At 41.1% G+C, this 27549-nt stretch overlaps 1 protein-coding gene across 1 annotated transcript in view; it reads right to left on the reverse strand.

Annotated features, from left to right (window-relative positions):
* LOC103177557 overlaps positions 1–27549 on the reverse strand; it is a 50216-nt gene that overhangs the window by 9654 nt on the left and 13013 nt on the right. The window contains 18 exon segments of the mRNA XM_007891780.2: positions 1625–1743; positions 2211–2332; positions 3657–3782; positions 4594–4716; positions 5923–6045; positions 6632–6694; positions 7120–7144; positions 10113–10267; positions 10935–11133; positions 12316–12382; positions 16116–16287; positions 16591–16822; positions 17446–17609; positions 17804–17972; positions 19051–19215; positions 22288–22480; positions 24386–24504; positions 26190–26311. Coding sequence (XP_007889971.2) covers positions 1625–1743; positions 2211–2332; positions 3657–3782; positions 4594–4716; positions 5923–6045; positions 6632–6694; positions 7120–7144; positions 10113–10267; positions 10935–11133; positions 12316–12382; positions 16116–16287; positions 16591–16822; positions 17446–17609; positions 17804–17972; positions 19051–19215; positions 22288–22480; positions 24386–24504; positions 26190–26311 — 2458 coding nt within the window.

Raw genomic sequence — 27549 nt, forward strand, 5'->3', positions numbered from 1 at the left:
AAATGTTTAACTTTTTCACTTATCAATTACAAGGTCACATCGCAGACAACATAGATCAGGTGTAGTGTAAAGCTAGCTTTAGACTGACTGCTTGAATAGCATGCTTTAACACCTAACTTAAAATAATCGTTTCCCATTCGACCAGTGCAACAGTTCCATTTCCTAAACCTTATCCGGCCTCTCCAAACTACGGAGAAAATGTTCTGCGTTAGACTGTGGCTTTCTGCCCAAAAGTAACTGAATCAAGAATTAAAGACACTTAACCCTCAGAGCTTTTCACTTCATCTCATTAGTCAGAGCTGGATTGGATTCTATGTGCTACAAGTGCAAGGACAATATTCTAACCCACTGTGATACAGAGCTGACCAAACAGTACTTTTGTTTAAGAAAATGAAGAGTAAGTCAAGGAAAAGTATGATTTCATAATTTTGTTTTCAGACATTAGAAGGTTGATGGGCAAATAGCTTGTTTATCAAGTTTACATTTTAATAATAATCTTTGCATTTGACATATAATACAAAACCATATTGGTGTCTAATTTGCGATGTTCTAAACCAGTTTGTGACTTTCAGTTTGGAAAATGTGCAGAGCCCAAATGCCAAAACAGTAAGGTCTGGATTAAAAAGCAAAGCGACTGACTTCTTCCCAGTGGTGTCTTACTTGCAGTAAGACTTTGCACGAGCCATTCACAGTCTGCAAAGCATATGTGATAATATCAGTGCTGTTCATTTATCAACTTTGAATGTCAACTATTTCACCACCATATTTGCTTGTTCAAAACTTAAATAATATTTAGGTTAGTAATGCAGTATCGCAATTCATAAAAAAAGATCTGATACGTATTTCACAAAACTTGGTAATACCTAAAACAACTTGCATTTATATAGCGCCCTTCACAATCACTGCAGTTGCAATCTACTGCTGCTTTCCAGTTCATATAAGAAATTACTTTTTTGTATGTCACCACAGCTCACAAGGAAATGCCTGTGGTTTTTACTTTCCAGAATGAAATGAACAGTGGAAGAAAAACAATTCTGCGGCCTACTGCCCAGAATGGTGGATTTGGCACATTAAACGTTTCAAGGCTAAAGATCATGTAGAAAACAAAGTAATTGTTAGACATAAACAGTGTAGATTACAGAACGTATCTTTGTGCTGCATTTCTAACCTAAATATCATTACATTTAAGTTTTTGAACACGCATATATAATGGTGAAATAGATGACATTCAATGTTAATAAATGAACAGCAGTGATATGATCACACTGTTGGGATTTATGCACCTACTGATGTCCTGGTCAGTGAGAGTGTGTGGGGTTGGGAGTGGGGGGGGAGGACCTGACTTTAAGAGCGTAATTCAGCAAGAAGCCACTTTCAGTGGCAAAGAGCTAGCCCACAGCCCCATTGAGCATTTCAGCATTTTGCCTACAAAACATACAACCACCACATTTTACCATAAACCTTGTGAAGCACTTTGAGACTTTTCAATGACATAAGACACTATATCAAATGCAAGGATTATTATTATTTTCGTGTCAGTTTGCATAATACGATCTTAACTGAGTTTTAAATGTTGCTAAACCCTGCAATTAAAATACATCATTAATCTTTGCAGCAATCTCACCTGGTTTTCTGCTTTCTTTTGAAATTATATTCCATCACCGGGACTCCATTAAAGAATCTTCCGAGATAGAGCGAGGCTGCATTTTTCACAGTGTTCAGTGGTAGGCAAGGTACAATTTTCTGAAAAAGTATATATATGTATATATTTCTTTACACTACTTGTATTACTCACCTCCTAACTTGTAACGCCGCTCCCCTACCTTCCATTACTCTCGCGCTTACTGGAGGCGGGTAACGTTTGCAGGTAAGTGCCCATGTGGTGACATGTCGAGATGCATTAAATCACGGCAAATATAGTCTTAAACCCTCATGGCATGTGAACTTACCAGCTGCAATAACGAATTCCCACATGCCCACTTACCAGCTACATTAAATTATGGCCGCGCTGTGTAGATGATTGATTTAATTGGATTTTCTACGACCTCTACAATTTGCTTGCAGCTCAGACTTCACGCAAGTTTCATTAAATGTTATGCTTCCAACTGATACAAATTATGTGAGTACATTATTTAATAAACAAGAAGTGAAACACTCAGCTGTAAAACGTGTGTAGATGTAAATGCAAGAAAGAGCAGCAAAATTCTTACTTTACAGTTCTTCAAGTTTTTGGCCAGTTTTAATCCTTGCTTTCCATCGCAATAGCAGGTGTAACTACCTTGAGTGTTGACACATTTTTGTGCACAGATATTGGTTGCACACTCATCTATATCTAAGAGCAGAGGAGGAAAATCAGATTCAATTTTGTTTGTGTGTTCTTTGAAAAAAAGTTTCCAAATTCAATTTTGTGGAAGATTAACTTGTTAGCTTGGCTGAATGCATATCAGAAAGTCTGCAGATTTCTCTCCTCTCCCCTCCCAAATCTAAATCAATTCCGGGGTGGGGTGTGGGAGTGCCTCAGTTAATCAGAAAATGTTCCATAGTTACAAACTATTCTTTATTGCTCCACTCATTATACTACACATTCATTCATCAGTATAATCTTCATGTTTAAATATTTACTTCACTTTTTCAATGTATTTATTCATACATTTTTATCATTCCTTTCAACCCAAGCCAAATATCTCCCTCAGTCACAATAGCTGCTGTGGCTGAGTTTAGGTAAAACCACAAGCCCAAAACAATCCCTGTCCAATCACAGAAAACAGATTTAGTAACTTAAAGATAAGATACCAGCGTAATGTTTACATGTGCAGATTTTTATGAATTTATCAGCAGCATCTGAACCAGTTCTGAGAACTAGTCTACACAGAGCAGTTTCAGATACTGCCTGTACGTCAATAAAAAATATATACATTTGAAAATATATATGGGGGAGAAACATTATGGAAAGTGAGGGCAAAGAGGTCAGTTTTGAGACATGCCTTGAAACGGAAGGGAGGGAGCGAGCCAGAGGGACTCCAGGATGGATTTTCAGAGAATGGGGCCAGAATGGCTGAAAACCTGCCTGTTGCTAGCGGGGTAGATAGTTTCCTGATCAGTATTTTGAATAAAATATGTGGAGAGCTGAACATGTTCTCATATTTCAATTAACCCTGAACTTGTCAAGTGCTTGCTACGTCCATCCTTTCAGGAAGATGACAGCTTAAACCACCTGTAAGATTTCACAGCCTTTTTTCTTGAAGAAGCACGTTACATTATTGCAACATATCAAAGATATTCACTGAACAGCTGTGTCATCGATTTGGTTCAATACTCTTCAAATGAATTTTAAAAATGCATAGGATATGAAACAAAATGTTGTAGTTCACTTGTTTCAATGATTTTCAAAATAAAAACTCACAAAATATGACCAATTCCATTTTGTATTGGCTTTCGCTCTGCAACATTTCCTCTACCTTCTAAATCTTAAACGCCTGTCAGTTTCTTCCAAAGTTATGGTTGAATTCAAATTGGAAAGACTTCCCAAGGTTGTGGTTTTTTCAGTTGGTTTAAACCTGGCAGGGTTGAATCTGTTCATTCCTGTATAAATATATACTTCTGTGAAAGACGCACACTACTGCCCAAAAACCTCAGCTGCTGTAAAGAATTCTTACCGTTACATGACTTTGTAGAAATGTTGTATTTATATCCAGCAGCACATTTGCAATCGTAAGAACCCACTGTATTTTCACACTTCGCTGTTCCACAAAGATCTGGATTTAATCCACATTCATTGACATCTGCAAATTAAAATTATTTAACTAGATTTCGTATCATGTTGTCATCATTTTTAGAACACCACTTTTAGAACACAACATACATTTTCACAACATTATTTTGATCACAGTTTAAAAAAAGACATCCAATTTCATCAACAGTCCCTGGATTATTCAATAATACTATAGAAGCGTGGACTGAGGAGAAAACTGGTCTTCACTGTTATGTTTAGGTATACTAGAATATGATGATTTGCATAATTGGTTGCCATATTTGCCTGTGTGTATTTGCTTACAAATACAGTTACTGCACTTTGCAGTAAATTCTTGTGAATCACTTCAACATATCTCAACAACATAATAAAGCACTATATCAAATGCAAGAGTTATTATGAATGTAGCATTTCAAAGTATCCAGGATGTAGCAAATTGTAGAATTCACTCTTAATCTTGAAGTCGTTTATTTTTGCAATTCTTAAAAAAACTTAAAGAAAACCAGCTTCGAAATGTAAACTACAGGTGGAATTTCTTTCCAAAGATGAACTCGGTGGATAAATGTTACTGACGATTGCAAAAATAAAACAGCACAGATAATAAATAGGATTCTTTTACGTTCACATTGTTTCATTGTTTCATTCATTGTACCATTGTGCTTTGAAATATACAGATACAAATGTACTAACAAAGAAACAAGTCACACATAACTTGAGAGCACAGAAACAAGGCATTTGGCTCCATAGATATTGGACTAGCCCTATCTTGAAATCAATCATTAATTGTATTGATAAAGAAATCATTACAATAGACTTTTGTAGATTGTGAAACCAATTCTTACCCTGACAAATTTTATCGCTTGAAACCATGGTGAAGCCTGCATTGCAGGAGCACTTGTAGCTGCCTGGCATATTGATGCAAATTTGATTGCAGCCTCCATTGCGAGTGTCACATTCATCGATATCTAGAGAGCAGAAAGATTTTTAAAAAATCTATATTGACTTGAACCTACCTGAGCAATGGAAATTAAAAGCACTGAATGAACATTTTAAAAAAATTCTTGTATTATAAAATCAATTTAGCTTTATGAAGAATTCAAAGGCTAGTTTGAAATTTATACGATAGTTTCAACAAATATAGCTACCCAGAAAGAGATTTCACATTACAGTAAATATAATAAGAAAAAAAGATTTCCCAGATTCTACTGCTGAGTGGAGGTACATGGAATTGTAAAATTTCTGTCTTTTGCCATTTCCTAATGTATCATTCACAAGGCTTGAGCAAAGCCAACCTTTCACTGTCTAAGTAAAAGCTGGTCTTTGCACCTACTCACTCAACATTGCAGATATGCAGATATCAATATGCAGATCACATCAGACAGCATCCACTGTTGTAGGCAGATGCACCCTAGAGTCCCTTTGATTGCCTAGCTCCTCAGAGCCCCAGCTTAATCAAACTTGAGCAGTAGACTTGAGGGGCGAATCTCTAAGAATACTTGTTCTCTAACAAAAAGTTGTTCCCATCTTCCAAAACCAGACGGTGGCAGCGGAAAGAACATAAAAAGGTAAGTAAAAGCATTCAAAGGAAGAACATTTATATGTGTTAAAATAAGATATAAATAGTACAATTAAAGTTAAAATAAAAAAGAGACAACATTGCAATATGAAGATATTTCTGGTGTTGGAGTAGCATCATTTTTGTAATAATATGTTTTTCCCCCCTAATATAAACACCCAGAAAAGTGGGACTACATAGACCTTAAAGGGGAAGCATTCATCAAAGATATGAGCCATGAAGAACAGAATAGTAATTATTGCTCCTGGTATAACATGGTAACAAAGAAACCTGGGGTCTCAAAGTTATAACTTTAGCCATGATTCCACGATATAATGTAATGTTCGTTCCACAAACTAAAATTTGTTAATTTTCTTTGTACTACTCAAAGAAACACTTAACCATGACATTAGCTTGAGTATTTTTTCTATTAAACCAAACAAAAGCTTGGTTCAAACTGCAATAATGCTCTTTTCAGGGTTGGCATTGTTCAATGAAGGCATCCGTCTGTCCAGCGCCTTGGGACGTCCTCCTGATGTGAAAGGCGCTATGCAAATGTAATATGTTGTTGTCATGGTTTATTAGTGTACTTGCAAAGTTAAGATACACACAGTACCTTGTTCACATCTTTCTCCCTTCCATTCTGGCTTGCAGATGCAGTTAAAAGCACCTTTCAAATTCTCACACTCCATATACCCTTCTTCATGACAAGGCATTGGTGTGCATTGATCTGGGATATCTGGAAATAACATAAATTTGGAAAAAGTAAATTGCTTTGGCTTTTAACTTCTGTATATTGTTGTTTTTAATTTGTATGATTTTTTGCATTGCCTATATAAAGTTTGAATTGTAAATACAATATAGTGAAATGAAGTAATTCAGTTACACAATTTAAAACTTAGGATTTCTATATGATTCTTATGAGTTACGTTTCTGGAACAAAAACACCAAAAATATTGCTTATGCGGCTCACAGACATTTCTCAAATCAGGCATCCAACTCTCAGCAGCCAAAAGCTTAGACCATCCTGCACTAGACATCAGATCTACTCATACTCCTATGTTCTTATGTAAAGTAATTTACATTTGAACTCTGCTGAGTTCTCCATCAACAACTGGGTTGAAGCAAAACTAAAAATTAAGTCTACACTGAGGTGGAATTTCTCCATAACTATCTTTATGTAAAGAGAAGTAACTTTTGTGTCAATAATGTAGGCTCAATTCAAGCTCAGGCTTTAGATACGAAAGTATAGCAAGCTAATTTGATGTCTTTGAATGCCACACTGCACTGACTACTGTGCAAGTGCGAGCTAAGTGATAACTTACTGTGAATACAAGTTGCCAGTTCATTTTTTTGGTTTTGAGGTGGTCCATAAAGACGACGGCATTCTGAAGAGAACAGAACAAAAAAAAAGTTCAGTTTTGCACCAGAAAGCTGCAAAAATATTTTACTTTTAACAACAAATGTTAAATTATCATGGTATTCTTGTTATTTTTTTCTTTAAAAATGCAAGTGTGTTAATTCCCCATATTCTTAAGAGTTACGAGAGAAAACTACTGTTCATAAGACATTCAAATACATGCAAATTCAACTCTATGACCTTCAATTATATGCAAATTGTGCCACACGAAGCACCATCTCCCACTGATATAAAAGTGGAGAGGAGCTTCTAATGCAGCTTCAGTCTCTACGCATTATTTCATGTGAATGTACATGTCTATCTGGTTCCCGTACACCAGACTGAACTACGTTAAGTAATGAAAGTAGAACATCAGTCAATGTAAAACTTGTTCAACAGATTGCCTGAACTCACCTTGATACTTTGGATAAAAATAAGCCTGTAGAGACAAAAGACAGATGTCAAATGGAAATATTTAGTAGTCAATATACTATTACAAAAGAGTAATATCTTTCAATACTGCTGGATTTACAAGACACGGAAAAGCCACAAGCAAACAAAGATAGTGACATCACTAAGAGTAAGGAAAAGAAGATTCTCACAAACGGATTTGTTTATTTTTGCTAAATTACCCCCCAATTTGTGCATCTCCTACTTTACTTTCTCAAAAATCATCTTCACAGTAACAGCGGCATTCTAAATAGATTTGAATCACAACACAAAATTGATCTTAGTTTGGCGGTGATAAGACAATTTCACTCAGAAAAACCACAGGATGGTTGGTGTGAGATGTGTAAAATGTCAGGACGGTGCAGTAGAAGGTGCTCTTCAAAGGTTAAGAGGCACTTTGTTGGGGCAGAATATAAGCAACTTTTCTTTCCAACAAACCAAAATGGAAACGTGTTTCAGCTCCCAGTCCTAATGTCCTACTTTGATGAACATATCATAATCCTTGCACTTTGACATAATAATAATCCTTGCATTTGACATCGCGCCTATCAGTTCTTTGAGACATCTCAAAGCACTTCACAGAATATACTGTAAAAGTGTAATGACTGTATATTTTGTAGGCGAAACGCAGCAGCCAATTGCACACTGCAGTGTCCCACAAACAGTCAAGGATTTTTTTTATATAGCGCCTTATCACATTGTTGAGATGTCTCAAAGCTCTTCACAGAATATACTGTTCAGCAAATTAACTGTGTAGTTTGTGGGCAAAACGTGTGGGCAAATATAAACATTTAGATATAGAGACAACATTTGTGGGTTGCAAAACCACAAAATATGCAGAGAATCACATGCAGTCTGTTTTTTCACCCGTATAATCATTGAAAAAACAGGTCTCAACAAGAAATAGGTGTCAACCTTTTTTTATTACAATAAATTTGACACCGAACTTCAAAGAGGAAGAAATCTTTATCTCCATTGATCAGAAATGCCATGCCTAATTTATACTGCATTTAATTTATACCAAAAATAATAGTCTCAGGTGAGAAGATGTTGTAATAAGCATACCCTGTCTACCAATTAAAATGGACCTGTGAATAGTTGTTCAATATGAATGGTGCACATTCATTTCTTTGTAGGTGAAAAACTCTCTTTTGACACACATCAGTTTGAAAAGAAGACACAATAAAAATGCTGAAAATAGCTTTGCAATTTGCATCACAATAGCAGATCCCAGATCTCCCTCCGATGCCTCAAAATCAGCAACACTGTTAAAAACACCTCAATCTGTGCCCTTGACATTTAGCCTTGAAAAAGTTGAAAACCTCCTACATTGCCAAGCTAGAGTGATGGCTTATACTGAACTCAACTTACTTAAGTATCTTACAAATACTATATCTTGCTATACACACGCAGTAACAGAACATCACTTAAAATGTCGTTATCTTTTGTATTTTTGAGTCAAGTTGCAAATATAAACTGTAGTTATTCTATACAGAAACTGGAAGCTTATCATGCAAACGTTATGGCAGCCTATGTAAACCTTGGTTTAAAAATGAGTCCTGTGTCTGAAGTAGTCAATGTGCTTGTGGCTCTGTAATTAAGCGCCTTGGGATGTCTTCCCGACGTGAAGGGCGCTACATAAATGCAATTTGTTGTTGTTGGTCCTTTCATTGCTTTTACATTCAATGGTACTGTGGACCTTAGCAGAAATAAGATCCCCATAGTTTAAAATCAGACTAAAACACAGATTGTTCATGTTAGTTTCAGCCCACATACATACACACACAGGACAAACTAAATCCATTTATGCATTTCCTCATGAAAAGTAACATTAGGTAACTGTTGCACATCTGTGGAGTCCAGTAGGGTAGAGGTTAACGTGCTCGTCTCGCAAGCGAGAGGACTCTGGTTCAATTCCCAGACAGGGGAAACCGAAGGCAAGTTTTCCCACACCACACGCCTCTGTTTACCTCGCAGTAAGTAAGAACCCGGTTGTCAGTTGATTGGCGGATCGCTTTCCGGGGATAATGATGCCTTAAAAAAAGTCACTCAATTCACCACCGTTTGTGGGACACCGCTGTGTGAAATTGTCTGCCGCGTTTCGCCCGCAAAGTACACGGTCAATCCGCTTTACAGTATATTCCGCGAAGCGCTTTGGAGACATCTCAGCGACGTGATACAGCGCTAGGTGAAATGCAAGGCTTAGTATTATTATTATTATTATTGTTATTATTATTATTATTAACCGAAGCCCAAGGGAAAGGTCCATAGTGTAGCTCAGGTTAACTATGAAAAGACGCAGGACAGACACACAGACAGACAGACAGACACACACACACACAGACAGACAGACAGACAGACAGACAGACAGACAGACAGACAGACAGACACACACAGACAGACAGACACACAGACAGACACACAGACAGACACACAGACAGACAGACACAGACAGACACACACACACACACACACAGACAGACACACACGCACAGATAGACACACAGACAGACAGACACACAGTCAGACAGACAGACACACAGACACACAGACAGACACACACAGACAGACACACACAGACAGACACACAGACAGACACACAGACACACAGACACAGACAGACAGACACACACAGACACACAGACACAGACAGACAGACACACACAGACAGACAGACACACAGACAGACAGACACACACAGACAGACAGACACACAGACACAGACAGACAGACACACAGACACAGACAGACACACACAGACAGACACACACAGACAGACACACAGACAGACAGACACACACAGACAGACACACACACACACAGACAGACAGACAGACAGACAGACAGACAGACAGACACACACACAGACAGACACACACACAGACAGACAGACACACAGACAGCAGTGGCCGTGCAGTGGGGTAGGGTATGAGCCGCCGAGGCTGGAGATGGGTTACCGTTTCTGGGAGGTTCTCGAAGACCTCTCGGGCTTCCTCCCGACTGCAGTGCTCCTCCACGCACTCCCGCTCCAGGTGTCCCTGTTTGGTTTCCTCAAAGATGTGATTGGCGCGTTTCACCCTCAGGAAACTGGAAGCGGTTTTGCGGCCAACAACTGAAAGCCAAGAACAGAGTGAGAGGGAGAGAGAGAGAGGGAGGGAGAGAGAGAGAGGGGGAGAGGGAGGGAGAGAATGGGAGAGGGAGAGAGAGGGAGGGGGGGAGGGAGGGGGGGGAGGGAGGGGGGGGAGAGAGAGGGAGGGGGGGGGGAGAGAGAGGGGGAGGGGGAGAGAGAGGGGGAGGGAGAGTGGGAGGAGGGAGAGGGGAGAGGGAGGGAGAGAGAGGGGAGAGGGGGAGAAGGGGAGAGAGAGGGTGAGAGAGGGAGAGGGAGGGAGAGAGGGGGAGAGAGAGGGGCGGAGGGGGAGTGGGAGGGAGGGAGAGGGGGAGAGGGAGGGAGAGAGAGGGAAGAGAGGGGGAGAGGGGGAGAAGGAGAGGGGGAGAGGGAGGGGGAGAGTGGGAGAGGGAGGGAGAGAGGGAGAAGGAGGGAGGGAGAGGGAGAGTGAGAGAGTGGGAGAGGGAGGGAGAGGGGGAGAAGGAGGGAGAGTGGGGGCGAAGATTACTCCCCGTTTGCAGACGCCTTTGCCTTGAAACTCACTGCCGAACCCTCTGGAGGAGCACAAACCCCCCACAGCAGTGCTCGGGCAAAGTCAAAGGGAAAGTGACTCCCGGTCCCGTATCGTCACGGAACAGCAACGGGGTAACGGGACCGCGGGCGTTTGGCTTACACTGCGAGGTCTCCGGCAGCACCAGGAGCAGCAGGAATGCCCCGAGAGCCCGGGCGCTGCCAGGCATCCCTGTTGTCGTCGTCGTCGTTGTTGTTGTTGTGGTGGTGGTGTTGTTGTCGTTGTTGTTGTTGTTGTTGTCGCCCTCTCCACTCCCGGAGCAGATCTCTGCTGAGCTCCAGCCTCCGGGAACTGTCTGCAGCTCTCACTGGGAAATGGACAAAACAAGCATTGCCACACACACACCCACACACACACTGCTGTGTAATACTTTAACCCTTCCCACACAGTCTCTCCTCCCCCCCCCATCCCACCACCTATTTCAAATAACAAGCTCTGGAACACTCTTCCTTTCTATCTCTATCTCTATCCTATCTCACTCTCTCTTCGCCTTGCTCCCTCCTTCCACATCTTCAGACCGCGCCTGTTCGCGCGGGCCTGCGGTCACTTCCCCACGGCCCCGCGACATGCTCCACCGCTGTCTGGGAAGCCACCACCGCGTGAGGGGGCGTTAGATAAATGCACGTTATTGTTGTTTTTTTTTGCAAAAAAAACGAGCTTTGGAAAGCACTGAGCTGGTGAGATAACAACAACTTGCATTTATCTAGTGCCCTTCACCCAGGGCAGCGTCTCAGTACTCAGCGTCTTAACAGTGAATGAATGCAGGATTTGTAGAAAACAACAACTTGCACTTATAGAGCGCCCTCCAAGTAAGGTGGCATCTCAGCGCGTAACAGTGGTGGAACCTGACTCCGTGCCTGGAGGAGGTGACCGTAAGCACAGTCAATGAGGAAGATTTTCAGGCGTGACTTGAAAAAGGGGACAGAAGGGGAAAGGCGGGGGGTTGAGGGAGAATGTTCCAGAGTTTCGGGGCGTAGTGGCTGAAAGCATGACCTCCGATGGTGGGACGGAGGGCGCGAGGGACGAGCAGGAGGCCGGTGCTAGTGGAACGGAGGTGACAGGTGGTGGTGAAGGGATTTGAACACGAGTGTGAGGATTTTGAAGTCGATCCGTTCTGTGATAGTGAGTCAGTGGAAATATCTAAAAATAAAATATATATATTTAAAAAACAAACAAAAGCACTTGTGTTTATAAGTCTGCTTACATATTCTACTATTGTGTTTAAATAACTGATTCCCAACGAGCTGTACCTGTTGCAGCTTCGTTTGCAACGAAAGCATCCAATATGGAATGTAGATTGACACACAGACACACAGACAGACATTTTGTCTTCATCTATTCTCAGTTGAGAGGACTCCTGTGGGAGCACTCCTTTTGGGAGGACTCGGTGAGAGGATTCGGTGCTTTAAAATTGTAATTTTGTTGTCGTTGCCGTGGCTTAGCTTTGTCTGTGTTCTTTATCTTATTCCCGCTGCTTGCGTACAGAGCGTAGGTGCTCTATATCGCATGATGCCACAGCTCCATTTTGACTTGGCTGCCACCAGGTGTAACTGCAGCAAAACTGAAAATAACTCATGAACAATAAGAGATACCTGAAACAAATATGCCCATGTCACTCTCAGTTGCAAGACCTTTCCGATGAAGCATAAATCACGTCTGTACGTCAATCGGTTATTGAGATTTTTCTTGAAGCCCAGACAGACAATGTTGTTTTGTTAGTATAAGATAAAAGGCAAAGACAGCCAGGATTCTGAATGTGAAAGATCATTGTCTTCAGATAATGTGGGCGGGGGACTCTAAACCTAGTCTCCCTCCTACCTGTCAGTTTTGTGAAGCGCTCTGAATGGTGCTAAATAGATCTAATTGTTGTTAGTGAATGCCTTCCCAATACACATATGAAAATGTTTACAGTTCACAGATCTATTGCCTGCAATCAATTCTGTGGTTAATACCCTATGTAAAGTTGGTGAAGAGGGTGGGATTTCTTATTCACTTCCTTCTACAAAAATGTACTAATTCTCTTTTGACTTTGAATTTTGTTTTGGCCATCCAGGAGACTGACACAGAAACCTATTACCAGGCTTAAGAGATCCAAACCAAACCATTGGAAGTTCCACCTCAGTTAGGCTTTGGTCTTGTATGGGGTTCACCTCTCCTGCCTTTTGGGGAACTGCAAATTAGCCTTAAAAAGATTATTTTCCTCTCAAGGGTTGATAAACTTCATTTAATTACTTTTTTCAAAGAACTCAACCAATGGAACAATGCTCTTGAATCTAAGGAATGTGCCTTGAAATGTAGCAATGTGAAGGCTTTTTGCATCTGACACATTGATAAATATTTAATGCACGTTCAGATTCACTGCTGAGGGATGCACTTTTGAAAGGATTGAATGAGCATTAATTCAATGCCCAAGTGGCTGTATCTTCCTCACAGCACAGTAGCTGAAGTACAAGGCAATGTCTATTTATAAACATGTGTTGTGGGAATTTGTGTAACTCTGAAAGTTGTGCCCCCACTGGAAACCACGGAGCCCTGATCAGGGCACTAGGATGCAGCGGTAGGGAGGAATTTGAAAGTGAGGATAAAAATCTTTCGATCCAGGGGAGTCAGTGTAGGGAAGCAAGGATGTAAGTGATAGATTCATGAAGCCTAGTGTGGGAGAGGACACGAGCTGCAAAGTACTGGATGGCCTTGAACTTGTGTAGGGAGGATCTGAGGAGTCTGGTGAGCAGGATGTTTGAATAATTGAGCCTGGAGGTAATGAAAGCGTGGATGAGGGATTGGGCAACTTGAGGGTAGAGCTGATGGCGGAGGCGGGGAATGTGTGCAGGTCAGAGAAAAACAGTCGAGTGAGAGACATTCAAGGCATTCCTTAGCCTGATTTGTTTTAATTTCAAGCACTTTATAAAAGCGTTACATTTCTAACTCCAAGATGGTGACACCCTCTGCCTCACAGTTCCGTACCCCACCAACTAGTTACATGGAATTGTCCCAAATTGATACACAAAGTACACTGCCTTTAATCCTGCTATTATATTAAAGTTTCCACGAGTATGAGAGGAACGTACCTGCCTTGTAAGACACCCCCACAAATTTCTAATTCTATAACAGCTGTTTGGAACAAAGGAAGTGGGGAGCTCAGTAAACAGCCCCGAGTTTCTTGGTTTTCAGCTATTTTTGCTATTGGATCAGGCCTGGGAACTGCATTCATCTTGTTGCTCTAAGTCTCCTGACTGCTGGATGCTGTGGCTCTGGGGAACCTCTTTGTAGGAGTTGCATGTATCTGCAGCCCCAGACCTGCACTGGACCCAAAGCCCTCCTTCTCTGGGGTTACTTTCATTTTCTTTTGTGGTATCCTGATTTGGAGTCCTGTAGCTCAGTGGTTAGAGCACTTGCGTTGCAAGCGAGACACCTGGGTTCAATTCCAGGCAGGGCGAAACCTTGGGCTAGTTTCCTTGCTCCACACACCTAATAATACCTCCAAAAAAACAATAATAAATTGGTCATTTTCAATCCACGACTGTTTGTGGGACACTGCTCTGCGCAATTGGTTGCTGCGTTTTGCCCACAAATATACGGTCAATTCACTTTACAGTCTATTCTGTGAAGTGCTTTGAGATGTCGAGAAGACGTGAAAAACGCTATATCAAATGCAAGGATTATTATATTTATATTATTATCAAGAACCATTTCCTCTCTTTCATGAGCTGGTCTCCTGGATCTGCTGCTCCATCTTGGAGTTTTCCTTTGACTCTTAAGTACTTTCTGGAGGAGTTCTCACAAGCTGAGCCGCTGTGCTGCTCACACCACGCTCGCAACCTCCTCTGCCCTTTCCTCCCTCACCCTTACGCTCTACAATCAAAGGTTGTCACTCATTGTTCACCAGCCCCTTGAATGAGTTGATGATCCCCAATTTGATGAGCAATATCTTCCATTTAAGGTGCAGTTACAGAAGAGGAGCAGAGGGCAATAACAGGCACTTTTGCACACGGTGAAAATAGAACTTATTACCCTGCATGAGGAGCACTATACAAATGCAAGATGTTCTTGTGGTTATTGAAGGCTATTTAGTGCAAAATATAGAGCAAATTTCCCCTCATATTAGAAATGGTATTTAAAGTATTGCAGTGTAAACTACTCCTTTCATCTTTGATTCGCTGATGTGACAAGCTACAACCAGACTTACAATCAGCTGTAGACAAGTGACAGAGGAAGAAGGCGCCATATATTGATTCTAAGAAGAGTGCTTTGGCATGTAGGGGTCTTTGACTATGGGTGTGATAATCTCCATTGTAGCAAGAGAGAAAAAATGGTACTAGGTGTCAGTGCGACTCATTGCAGAGGTAGGGAGGTGCAAGGGCATGAAGGGATTTGAAAACAAGTGTGAGGACCTTGAAATCGATCCGGTCATCAATAGGGAGCTAGTGGAGCCTAGCTAGAACTTGTATGAAAGTTCTGATTATTTAGAAATCCCCTCCTATTCCTGGTTATATTTCAGAACCATATTCAAGGGATGAGATATCATACTATGATAGATATGTACTCCCAAGTGTAATGTTTAATCTGATTGTTCCTGTTCAGATTGTGGATCCCTGATTGTCCAGTACGTTGAAACATCCTTCTGATGTAAAAGGTACTATACAAATGTAATTTGTTGTTGTTGTTCCTGTTACTAAAATAGTGTGTTTGGCAGTGCTCAGGACTTTCATGTGAATGACACAAAAAGAGTTTTTGCATTTTGGAACAAAGATTATTGGCAATTGAACATATTTTTTATAAAAAGAAACAAATGAATGTTTTCTTGAAGATAAGGCAGTTTTATTTGTTTAAAATACCGTAAATATTTTGTATTGAAGTTTTTAACATTTAATGTATAAAGTAGGTAACCACCAAAAGTAAACATGACTCAGAATACTGATACTGTAAATGTGGCATTGACATAAGGTAAAGGATTAATAAACAACAGAAAATACCTTTTAGCCTAATACTGCAGTTGTTTGACCATAATATACAATGCACATACTTGTTCTATGCTAAAATGAAACATGCATTATGGCAAACAGCTTTTAAACACATGGTTAAAACTCTTAAAATGTACACTCCAGTTTCCTCTCTAATTTTTATCATGTACTAAAGTATATTTCTATTTGTTTAACTGTACAGATATTGCTGAATGTTTCCTTAATATACAATTCATAGCTTGTGAATTGTGCATCAAAACAATACTCCCCCCCACCCCGCCATGCAGTACCATGCAATATTAACTAACAATATTTACTTCACTGAGAAAGATGCTGATAGATGTTCTAATCCTTGTTCATGGAAGGGCATGAATGAGACTGGATATCATTATGTTTGTGGATGGCCTCATCCAGGTCAATAGTTTTGTCATTAATTTCCAGTTCCATGCATCCATTAAACAGTGCTGAGACTGGTGTGGCTGTAATTGGAATATCTACAAACATAAAAAATGTGAGAGCGTTATTATTAACCACATAACCAATCAAGGCAACTAAATCTGAAACACCAAAGGTAGAACTAAAAGGAAAAACTCAATGCTCAAATTTTTAAATAAAACCTGCTAAAAAAAGGTTCTGAAAATTCAGAACTGGTCAATCTAAACGAAGAAAGGGTTTGCTTTCAAGTTTAGTCACAATCAAAGCGTTAACCTTTGCTTGCAGACATGGTTTGACTGCTCTGGTTTTCCAGCACTTTGCTGCCTTTAAGTTTGTGATGACTGCTTTGGGACTTTTCTTACCTGGAACACCTCCTAAAGTGGTATTGACAGGCTCTTGCATAACCCCATCCAATAAGGAGAGTTGCTGCTCTAGTTCAAAATTTTGTAAATGGCTTCCATAGACATTCCCATCGACTTCCAGCAAAATCTCTTCTGCTGTTATGTTGAGCTGTATTGAACGTTTTTCTCCATTGCATAAATGGAGTTCATCAGTTTTGACCACAATCACATTATCCATTACCAGAATCAAGTTCTGATAAAAAGCAAAACAAACAAATGTTAATTCAAAGGTACATTTTTTTAATATCCGACACATTACCGGAAGCTAAGATGAACTATTTTTATATTCCCTTCCACTTTATGTGTATTTTCTTATTTCTTTAGGTTACCACATTAGTTACACTAATCGAAATCACAGATCCTAGACATGGAGCAGTAAGTTGCTTTCCTCCAAGTCATTAAAACTTTTTTGAGGTCAGCCAGGTGTCTGCGGAAACCCATCACTATGCTTTAGAGTATCCACGAATACACAGTCACTACACTTTACAATATATTCTGAAACACATTTTAAGGCAGCTCCACAACGTGATATGGTACTATATCAAATGCAAGATTATTATATCCAAACCAGACTGAAAATTCCAGATCTGTATGCCACCACCTAACATGGAAATTACACTATGTGTGGAATGGAATGTGCGCTCTCTCCCTGGAGGACGCACCCTGCTTACCTATTTCTGAAGAGTATCAGGGCAGGTTGGCAAGATTAAGATCTGTTCCATCAGTGATACATTAAAACATGATTGATCTGTCTGAACATTAATACTTTTTTTTTTACTCGGTATACTCATGGTAAACCATAGCTGCTAAGATTACCTGTTTGTCCTTTGTACCCAAAGAGTAAGAGTCTGTGAAGGCCAGGGACAAAGGTATCTTTTCATCACTGGCTAAAGCAAATAACACACCAGTGTCTTTTGATGAGCGGACAGTGAGTTTCAAGTTGATTTTCCAACTTCCAACACTGTTATTTTCTGCCATGCCTGCAAGGAAGGAAAAAGAGCCAGTTAAGACTTTACTCCTGCTCCAAAACATGGCTGCCATGTTTTGTCCACAAATTATATAGTCAATTTACTTTACGGTATATTCTGTGAAGCGATGTGAAATGTCTCAACAACGTGATAAGGCATTAAATCCAAGGATTATTATTATTATGGAATGTCAAAATGTTACTTACTGTAGTTTAATTGAAGCATTGCATATCCAGTGCCCGGGAAGTATGATCCCTTCTCCACATTCAGATAGCAGTGCTTGGTTTTTATGTTCTGAATGACACTTCCAATTCCAGCAGCACCTAAGTTCATCCAATTCCACCCACGCATGCAGCCATCCAACCGAGGATTAATCTGCACCAGACAAAGCCTTTCACTTCAGATTTACAGTTTCCACCGCATTGAACTAAATCAAACTGATTGCTAAATCTACCACTTTTGGAAATAAGACTGGCATTAAACAGCCTGAAATAGTTTCAGGCCCGGGATCTGATGTGCTCCAGGTATTACTGGCTACGAGTGCAACTGCCCACCTCAGTTTAAAAGGGGTTTCACTATTCAAAGATGTTCGATGCAACAATGGGAACCTTCCAAAACTGGACTTGCTATTGGCTTAGGGTAATAAGAGTAGAGTGTCAATGGGGTGTTTACGATTTTATTTGAAATTATATTTTATGTTTATTGCAGCATATTTATTTTAAGCTTAATAATTGAGTTATAAGGCTATCACCTTTTAGTAACACTGTTTTTGGCTTCACAGTTGGTGAGCTGAAAATGTATAAACTAGTCCACCCAGGAACACAGGTGTTTACGGGCGGCAGTCTAAAGGTTAACAGAGCAGAAAACATAATAACACTTTGGACTGATTTGTGAAAACAGGTTTCTTTAAGTTTGCAGGCTGATCTATAAAAACTGCATGAATCATTTTTTCTGTCGATTCCCCTATTACATCTTTCAATTTACTGTTCCCTCCCTTTACTTGTGGAGTCCTGTAGCTTAGTGGTTAGAGCACTCGCCTTGCAGTGCGAGAGGACTTGGGTTTGATTCCCGGCAGGGCGAAACGTTGGGCAAGTTTCCTTACTCCACATGCCTCTGTTTACCTAGCAGTAAGTCGGAACCCGGTTGTTAGTCGATCGGCAGATTGCTTTTCTGGGGCTAATAATTCTTTCAAAATAAAAATAATTTGGTCACTCAATCTACGACTGTTCGTGGGAGACTCCTGTGCGCAATTGGCTGCCAAGTTTTGCCCACAGAATGTACAGTCAATTCACTTTACAGTATATTCTATGAAGCGCTTTGAAATGTCTCGAAGATGTGATAAGGGGCTATATCAAATGCAAGGATTATTATCATCATTATTATTTACTGTCCTCCCTAAAATCAATCACAAATCTGTTTAAATTAATTTAAATACTTTCAAACAAATGATTACAGGAAGAATGGTTCTATCTGCTCCCCGAGGTAAACCTGCGATGGATATTTTTATCTCTGTTGTTCCATTGACTGAGGAGAACAGCTGGCCAGGACTGTTGATTTTTATCACTGCTGCTTGGTCAACCTTCACAAGGATACTGTTCTGTGACTCTACAATAGAGATCTGAAAGAGAGATCATATATGGCATCAGCTGCAGACAAGAACAAGCACGTCTGCTGGGTGCAACCAGACTGTAATTACCAAGAAACACAAAGAGTTTGTTTAACTGCTTTGCCTATCATTATTTGCAATCAATTCATCTTTGATGGGTGGAGCTGTTCTGGAATCCAACAACTACATTTTGTTGCTTTGGTGCAGTATTAGTAGGATGTTATCCACAGATAGGTCCAAGAAACTGAGCATCAACCAAGAGAATAAAATGTCATTCGTAGTGGGCTGAGCTCTAAGCTTTTCACTGACTAAATACACAGTGCTTTAAGACATATTGACAATGTGATATCAAATGCAAGGATCATTATTATTATTAATCTTGTTATACTAACAGGAATTATTCACAAACTTTCGATGTGTGATTCACAATTTTGAGATACAAAATGATTCCTCAAAAATTCTAACTTTTGAATCCCAAGAAAAACCTGGAAAGGAGAGCACCAACCTTTCCAACAACTCACCAATAAGATAATTTATCTGTTGACTGTTGACTAGGAAACAGGAAATACTTCCTTTATACAACAATGAAACATTATCCTAGCTTGTGACCTCTAAGCACAGGTCTTGACCGTGGGCTTGAACTCATAAACTTCTGAATCAAAGGTGAAAATGCTACCACTGAGCCAAACTGAGATTCTTTAGGAGATTATGTACAGAAACCTGTAAAAGCATTAGTCAGTAAATATTGTCCAAGAAGGAAAATGGTCATTAAAAAGAGAAAGATTTAATTCTACCACTAGGAAGTAATGTTCAGTTGGTAGCATTCTCAACTTTGATCAAACCAGTGCTTTAAGTGTGTGCTGGTAGAGAGTCAGCCTCATGCAGCATTGGACCATAGGTGTTATTTAACACAATAAGACCATAGTGGTTAGTATCACATTACAACTCACCCCACAGCCAAATGGCATTGTCTGATATAGTTACATTTGAAGAATGGACACCTGGCTAAGTATAGGAGAGGGGAAAAACTAGAGAAATGTTGTTAAAAAAGAAATATGTAGTGTATTCGGGATGATGATTAACAGTCTTTAATAGGTCTGCATTACCTATTCATTTTTAAAGGCCTCCATGATCTTGCCCTCCACTCCCCGCAACCTCTGTGACCTTCTAAAATCCTACCAATCTGCCCGCTCCATTGGTTCGGCAAGCACTAACCTACTCTCAGCAGTTAGGTATTCAGCCTTTCTGCTCCTACTCTCTGGAACTCCGGAGTGCATTTGCCTCCCTCGTCTTGACCTGCCCCACTCCTTGGCCCCCACCCCTCTTGAATCCAACCTCCAGTTCAGATGTAAACTCTCAAGTGTCCAGTGCCTTGGGACGTCCTCCCGATGTGAAAGGTGCTAGATGAATACAAATTTGATGTTGTCCTTGTATTAAAATGCAAGGATTATTACTATTACAACAACAACAACAACAACAAGATTCCATTTATAGAGCGCCTTTCACGTCAGGAGGACGTCCCAAGGCGCTGCACAGTTGGGTCATGACCCGAGCAGGGGGGAAATGGTCAGGGTGAGGGGAGGGAAGGGAGGGAGAGAGGAGGGGGGAAATGGTCAGGGTGAGGGGAGGGAAGGGAGGGAGCGAGGAGGAGGAAGAGAGTCGAGAGGGGAGCTGAAGGCACGGTCAAAGAGAAAGGTTTTGAGACCGGCCTTGAAGGAGGAAAGGGAGGAAGCAAGGCGAAGGCACTGGGGGATGGAGTTCCAGAGCCTGGGGCTGAGAGGCTGAAGGCCCGACCACCGATAGTAGGGCGGTTGGGGCGGGGGACGTGGAGCAGACCGGAGCCAGAGGAACGGAGGGTACGGGCAGGTAGGTAGGGGGATAGTAGGTTGGAGAGGTAGGAGGGAGCAAGGCCGTGAATGGCCTTGTAGGTGAGGATGAGGATCTTGAAATCAATCCTCTGGGGGATGGGGAGCCAGTGGAGGCGAGCGAGGGTGGGTGTGGTGTGGTCCCGAAGCCTGGTGCGGGACAGTACACGAGCTGCAGAGTTCTGAATGACCTGCAGCTTGTGGAGGGAGGTGCCGGGAAGGCCGGCGAGGAGAGAGTTCCCATAGTCCAGCCTTGAGGTGACAAAGGCGTGAACCAGGGTTTCAGCAGCGTGAGGGGTGAGGTAGTGCCGTAATCTGGCGATATTCCGGAGGTGATGGAAGGCGGTGCCAGTTGTGGTGCGGATGTGAGGGAGAAAGGACAGCTCAGGGTCGAACAAAACGCCGAGGTTCCTGACTGGCTTTGAGAGGTGGAGAGTGCAGCCTTGGATGCTGATGGTGTCAGCGCCTGAGGTGCGGAGGCGCTGACGTGAGCCAATCAGGAGGGCCTCGGTTTTTCGCACGTTGAGCTGAAGAAAGTTGTCTCTCGTCCAGGACTCGATGTCGGACAGGCAGGCTGTCAGGACATCGGTGGTCGTGGAGTTGAGAGTAGAGGAGGAAAGGTAGAGTTGGGTGTCATCCGCATACATGTGGAAGTTAACCCCATGTTTGCGGATGATGTCACCAAGGGGGAGCATATAGAGGGTGAAGAGGAGGGGACCGAGGACAGAGCCCTGAGGGACACCACATGAGACAGTACGGGGGGTGGAGGAGAAGCCATTCGTTGAGACGAAGTGAAGACGGTGGGAAAGGTAAGAGCTAAACCATTCAAGGACAGTGCCTTGAAGGTTGAGGTGGGAGGACAAGCGGTGGAGTAGGATAGCGTGGTCGACCGTATCGAATGCTGCCGATAGGTCGAGGAGGACGAGGAGACAGAGGGAGCCCTGGTCACAGATGGTCAGGATATCATTGGTGACCTTGACCAGGGCAGTTTCTGTGCTATGAGCAGCACGGAAACCTTCGGTTTGAAAAGAGAATGGGTGGAGAGGAAAGAGCGCAGTTGGGAGGCGACAACTCTTTCCAAGACCTTGGAGAGAAAGGGGAGGTTGGAGATGGGACAGGACATCATGTAGCCAAGAAGAACATTTGTTACCTACATAATGTTTAAAGATCTTGACATAAATCTGCAAATAAATTCAACAGGAAAAAAAGGTGTACTTACTGTATACCAGCCACCATTATTAATGGATGGTCCTCCACTGGTTGTGACCTTAGGTGTGAATTCATTCTTGAATTGTACTTCAAGTTTCCCACCTCGTAGGGCAAGCATAAACCATGAATGGGTTTCGTTGGTTTCAGCATAAACTATAATCCCCTCCGAGTCATATGTTCTGAAGTCAAATTGTGCTGTAAACCTCCATGGCAACATGAGAATTATAAAAAATAGGGATGAACTAAAATGCTTATGACACTTCAGATAACGGCCATTTGTACAAACAAACTGCACCTAAATAACACCTTTCATTATAGGCGAATGTCTCAAGGTATTTTATGAAGCAGGAGTCCGACCTGGATGGGAAATGGGAGAGTAGGCAGGAGGCTGCCAAAGGCTCACTGAAATAAGTTTGTTTTTTAGAGGGGTTTTGAAAACAGAGAGGAAGTGAGGTGGAGGAATTTAAGGAGAGAGTTCCAAAAAGTGTACAGCATTGCACACAAATTAAATATTTTAAAACAGTGAATTTAGAAATGAAATAGACTTTGCAAAATTTGAGTGCTGATAAAGCATAGGACAGAAACATTTTAGATGGTAAGTCATCAGTTTGTCTGGGTTATTTCTGCTGCAAACAGTCCTCCTAAACAGATGTAATCCTTATGCTTTAGATGGGTCAAGGAGTGGACTTTCATAACTATTCTGGGGATCTTGCCAAGCCTGTCACCAGGATGCCAAAGCCATCTGTGACTTGGAAGTTTTCCCATTTCAAGAATAATATGTAATAATAATAATTAATAATCCTGGAATCCCTCCGACTCAAACCCTCCCTTGTCTTTTTCAAGGTCTTTTTTGACTGCTTCAATCATCTTTCCCCTCCTCACCGTTTTGGCTCCTACTCCAAACTTGGGTGCCAAGCTAGGAATGTCAAGCACCTTGAGATATCCTCCTGACATGAAAGGCACTATATAAATATAAATTTGTTTTGTATAGTATTGCACATTTAAGTTTAATTCATCTTGAATTGTGTTCTTATAAAATAAAGCTCTTTAACTTAAGTACATTTACATTATTCAATGGAAAATCGGTTGTTATTTTTGCATCAAATTGGAACAATTCAATATTTTCAGGGTAGATGTACCAGTAGAAAGTGCCAATGTCAATTGGCAAGTTTGACCAATCTAGCTGCATTGATGTGATGCAACCCTGCATATGTAGGTGATATGAGTGGGATGAAAGCCAGAGTAAAAGATGAATGAGAGCTCAGATATTTCACTGACTAATAGGAAACACTATAGCCTTATGCTTCTGCAGCTAGGACTTTTGCACTTGTTAGGGCTTTGAATTGAGAGCTTGCCGACATCTCCGAGTTGTTTTAAATTACTACAGCCCTGCAAGGCTTTGCCCAGCAGTCAACTCAAAGGCACTTCAGTTCCAGGGAGACCTTGCTTCGCCCCCTAGAAGGATATGATATTTGTTTTAATGTTGTGTTGATAAACTCATGTGCCTACAGACAGACATGCATGCGGAGAAATTCCACCGGGGTCTAGATTTAATTCTATTATTCTAACATTTCAGAGCAGCCAGAAATTGGCAAGTTGATTGAATTTAGTCTGAACTGTGAAGTCAGAATTCAATGGTTTTTAAATATTCTCAAGGAAATTCTAGACTAGGTGGTATTTCTCCCACACAGTGCTTCAACAGATATTCCCAATAGGACCATTTCCAGGGTACCTGTCCTGTAATTATCTCCTAAGGTACCATAATAAAAGAAACTCCTACTAATTGAAATTGAATTGTATTCAAATACAAAATAGCAACTAATTGATCTAAATGAGAATTTAGGAGAAACTATTCCACGCAGAAGGTAATGAGAATGTGTAACTTGCTGCCTGAACTGAATAGTATAGATACTAACTGATAGTATAGATGCAATTAAGAGGAAGCACGACCTTCACATGAAGGAGAAGGGAATAGAAGGATACTGGAGGGAGTAAGGAGTGGGTGGAGAACTCATTTGGAGTATAAACATTGGCTCAGATGAGTTGACTGAATGGCCTGTTTCTGCTGTACAATTAATGTAAATCGATGTATAACTTTAGTTTCTCACCTGTTATCCACAGGGATTTTAAACCTGAGGTACACAACGGGAATGCCTGAAAAGAGTTCTCCCATGTTCAGAATGTATGCCTTCCTACTGGTTTGCACAGGGAAACATGTTGATATCTCCTGAAAGTCAATAACATCAATGTTTAAGACCTTTACAAAGCTTTTTATGCGAAAAAATAGAAATAAAATAGCCAAAAACATTAGAACCCTGGAATTGTATATGTAGTGAAAATATATGGTGTCTAAGTATCCGTTGAGGCTAATAATGTGGCACTGTGACTCTGCAACATGCCAATTCAAACCTAACATTACATGTTGATGTGCTGGTGCTGTTATTGTAATAATGCAGCTAATTTTCAAAGATTCTCAGTCGAAACTTAACAACCTTTAAAATTTCACTCTCGTAGAGAATAGTTCAATATATACTGAATCTAAATTACATAATGTGGTTAAAATACAGGTTCATTGAGCTAATCAGGTTCAAATGCAGACAGGTGCACTTCAATATGCAGTTTACCCACCAGCATTGCAGTTGATCGTGTTTTTCCGCAGATCACATTATGGTAAATACTACAAAATATAGTTGCCAATAACAGTTGTAAGATTCAGACTTTTTATAGAGAAAGAATGGATATTTTTGAATTCTACAAGCATGGAAACCAAATACAATTTGTACACATTAATGATCCATGTCAACCATGTCTCAAGACTATTTTATATCGAACTCAACACTTCATATCATGCAACCTTCAAGGATGAGAATACGATAATGTATTTTAAAAGATAAAATCAGATGATGTACCATAGACTGGAGCTTTCACTCCAGTCAGGCGTTTGTCAAACCTAAGCATTAACACTGAAGTCCACCATCAACAGTTCAGTCTTTAATTTGGTCTTTGGAAACTATACAACAACAACTTGCATTTATATAGAAGCCTTCACACTGGGTAGCATCCCGGAGTGCTTGACAGTGGCGGAGTTTGACCCTGAGCCAGGGGGCCGGTGACCATAAGCACGATCAAAAAGGAAGGTCTTTAGGCAGGATTTGAAAGTGGGGAGGGAGGGGTGAATTGGCTGAAGGCATGGCCACTGATGGTGGAGCGGAGGAGCGGAGGGGACGAGGGACGAACAGGAGGCCTGAGCCAGTCGAGGGAGGCAGCGGGTTAGTAGAGTGTGGGTTAAGCAGGTCGGATAGATAGGGAGGTGCGAGGGCACAAAGGGATTTGAAAACAAGTGAGAGGATCTTGAAATCGAACAATAGATTGTCTTGCTCCATTTATAATTAACTAGTGTTATACTTGAGCCAATTTCATACTAAACATCGCTTTCGTGAGGCAAATATGATTTTATATTTGTAAGCGAACATGGTAGCCAATTATATACAGCAATATCTCACTGACAGCCATGAAATGAATGACCAATTTTATCTGTCAGATTGTTAGCCAGGATAACAGGAGAAACTCTCGTCCCTTTTTGAATAGTGCTAAGGGATTTTTAACACCCACCTGAACAGGTAGAGGGGAACTTGATTTCACCTCCGACAATTGAAGTGTCAGCCAAGACTATATGAATTCAATGTCCTAATGTGGGGCTGGAATCCACAATCTTCTGACTCAGAGGCAATTGTGCCAGGCTGACACCTTATCATGGAATCATTTGTGTGTAAACTGAATGTTTTTATATCCCTGTCAGGACTGTGCTACGGGATTGGTTTATTTTAATGAACATTCAAAGCACATATATATTAGGAAATTGAGCCACATTGCTGTGTCCAACTCTATAATTGTCTACAAAATTGGTTGTACCAGACAGTTCTTCCCATCAGTTGCTAGTTTTTCTCCTTCCCTTCCATCACAAAAGCAGGAGTAGCTCCCAGGGTAATTCACACACACGCGTGCACAGGTATTCTCAGCACACTCATCTACGTCTGTTTAAAGACAATAAGCAGTCAACATTGGACAAATATAACTGTTTCAATTTTCATTATTATATAATAAATTTTAATTTCCTCTTCATAAACCACTTCCAACACAAATGAGAATTACAGCATGGGGGCTAATCAGTGATATTTCTTAACATATTTCTTAACATATTTCTTAATAAGAAAATTGTAATTATTGAATTTCTAAAATAATGAGTATGGAGACATTGGTGTAATTTTAAAAAATGAAACAATTAAAATGAAGAAATAGGACAACAGATGGATATTCTGGAAGGATGAGATCAAAAGGGGGCAGAGAATCTTTTTCATTCTTACCCCTCTTTTGAACTTGTCACACAATTGAAGTTGCTAAGACTACGTAGGAGCAATACAATGAGAATCCAATCTTGCCTCAGATGTAAATCATATATTTAGACAAAGGTTGCCCACTTTTGCTAAACCAAGCAAACAAGGTGCATGATTAAGATGAGCAAGGGGAGGAGTGAAGTGGGATTATGGCTTGATCTCTATCAAAAGTTAATATTCCATGCTTTTACACCATAGATGCAAAAAGTAAATGCAACAACAACAACTTGGGATTTATATAGCGCCCTCCACATCGGATGGCGTCTCAGAGTGCTTTACAGTAATGGATCCCAGGAACGAGCCAGGGGGAGGAGGAGGGGGAGGAAGGTGACCAAAAGCGTGGTCGCAAAGAAAGGTCTTCGGCAGAGACCTGAAAATGGGAAGGGAGAGAGCGAGACGAAGGGAATGAGGAAGGCAGTTCCAGAGCCTCGGGGCATAGTGGCTGAAGGCACGGCCGCCGAGGGTGGAGCGGAGGCCTTGGCGGACAAGGAGGAGGCCAGACCTGGAGGAACGAAGGCAATGGGTACTGTTTTGAGGAGAGAGGTCAGAGAGGTAGGGGGGTGCAGAGGAGTGCAGAGACTTGAATGCAAGGGTGAGGATCCTGAAATCGATCCTCTCTGGGACAGGCAGCCAGTGCAGTCTGGCAAGGACTGGGGTGATCGGGGAGCGGAGTTTCGTGCGGGTGAGAATGTGGGCGGCAGAGTATTGAATGATTTGGATTTTATGGATGGTAGTGGATGGGAGACCGGCGAGGAGTAGTTGGGAGTACCGTTGGACTACCGTTGGAATAGTCCAGCCGAGAGGTGACAAAGGCAGTTTCTTTAAAAATACCTATTCACTTTAGAAATTGTTGGATTCTCCATTCAAAATCTAGATTC

This window comes from Callorhinchus milii, unplaced genomic scaffold (genome assembly GCF_018977255.1).
Source record: "Callorhinchus milii isolate IMCB2004 unplaced genomic scaffold, IMCB_Cmil_1.0 Scaffold4, whole genome shotgun sequence".
Taxonomy (NCBI): Eukaryota; Metazoa; Chordata; class Chondrichthyes; order Chimaeriformes; family Callorhinchidae; genus Callorhinchus; species Callorhinchus milii.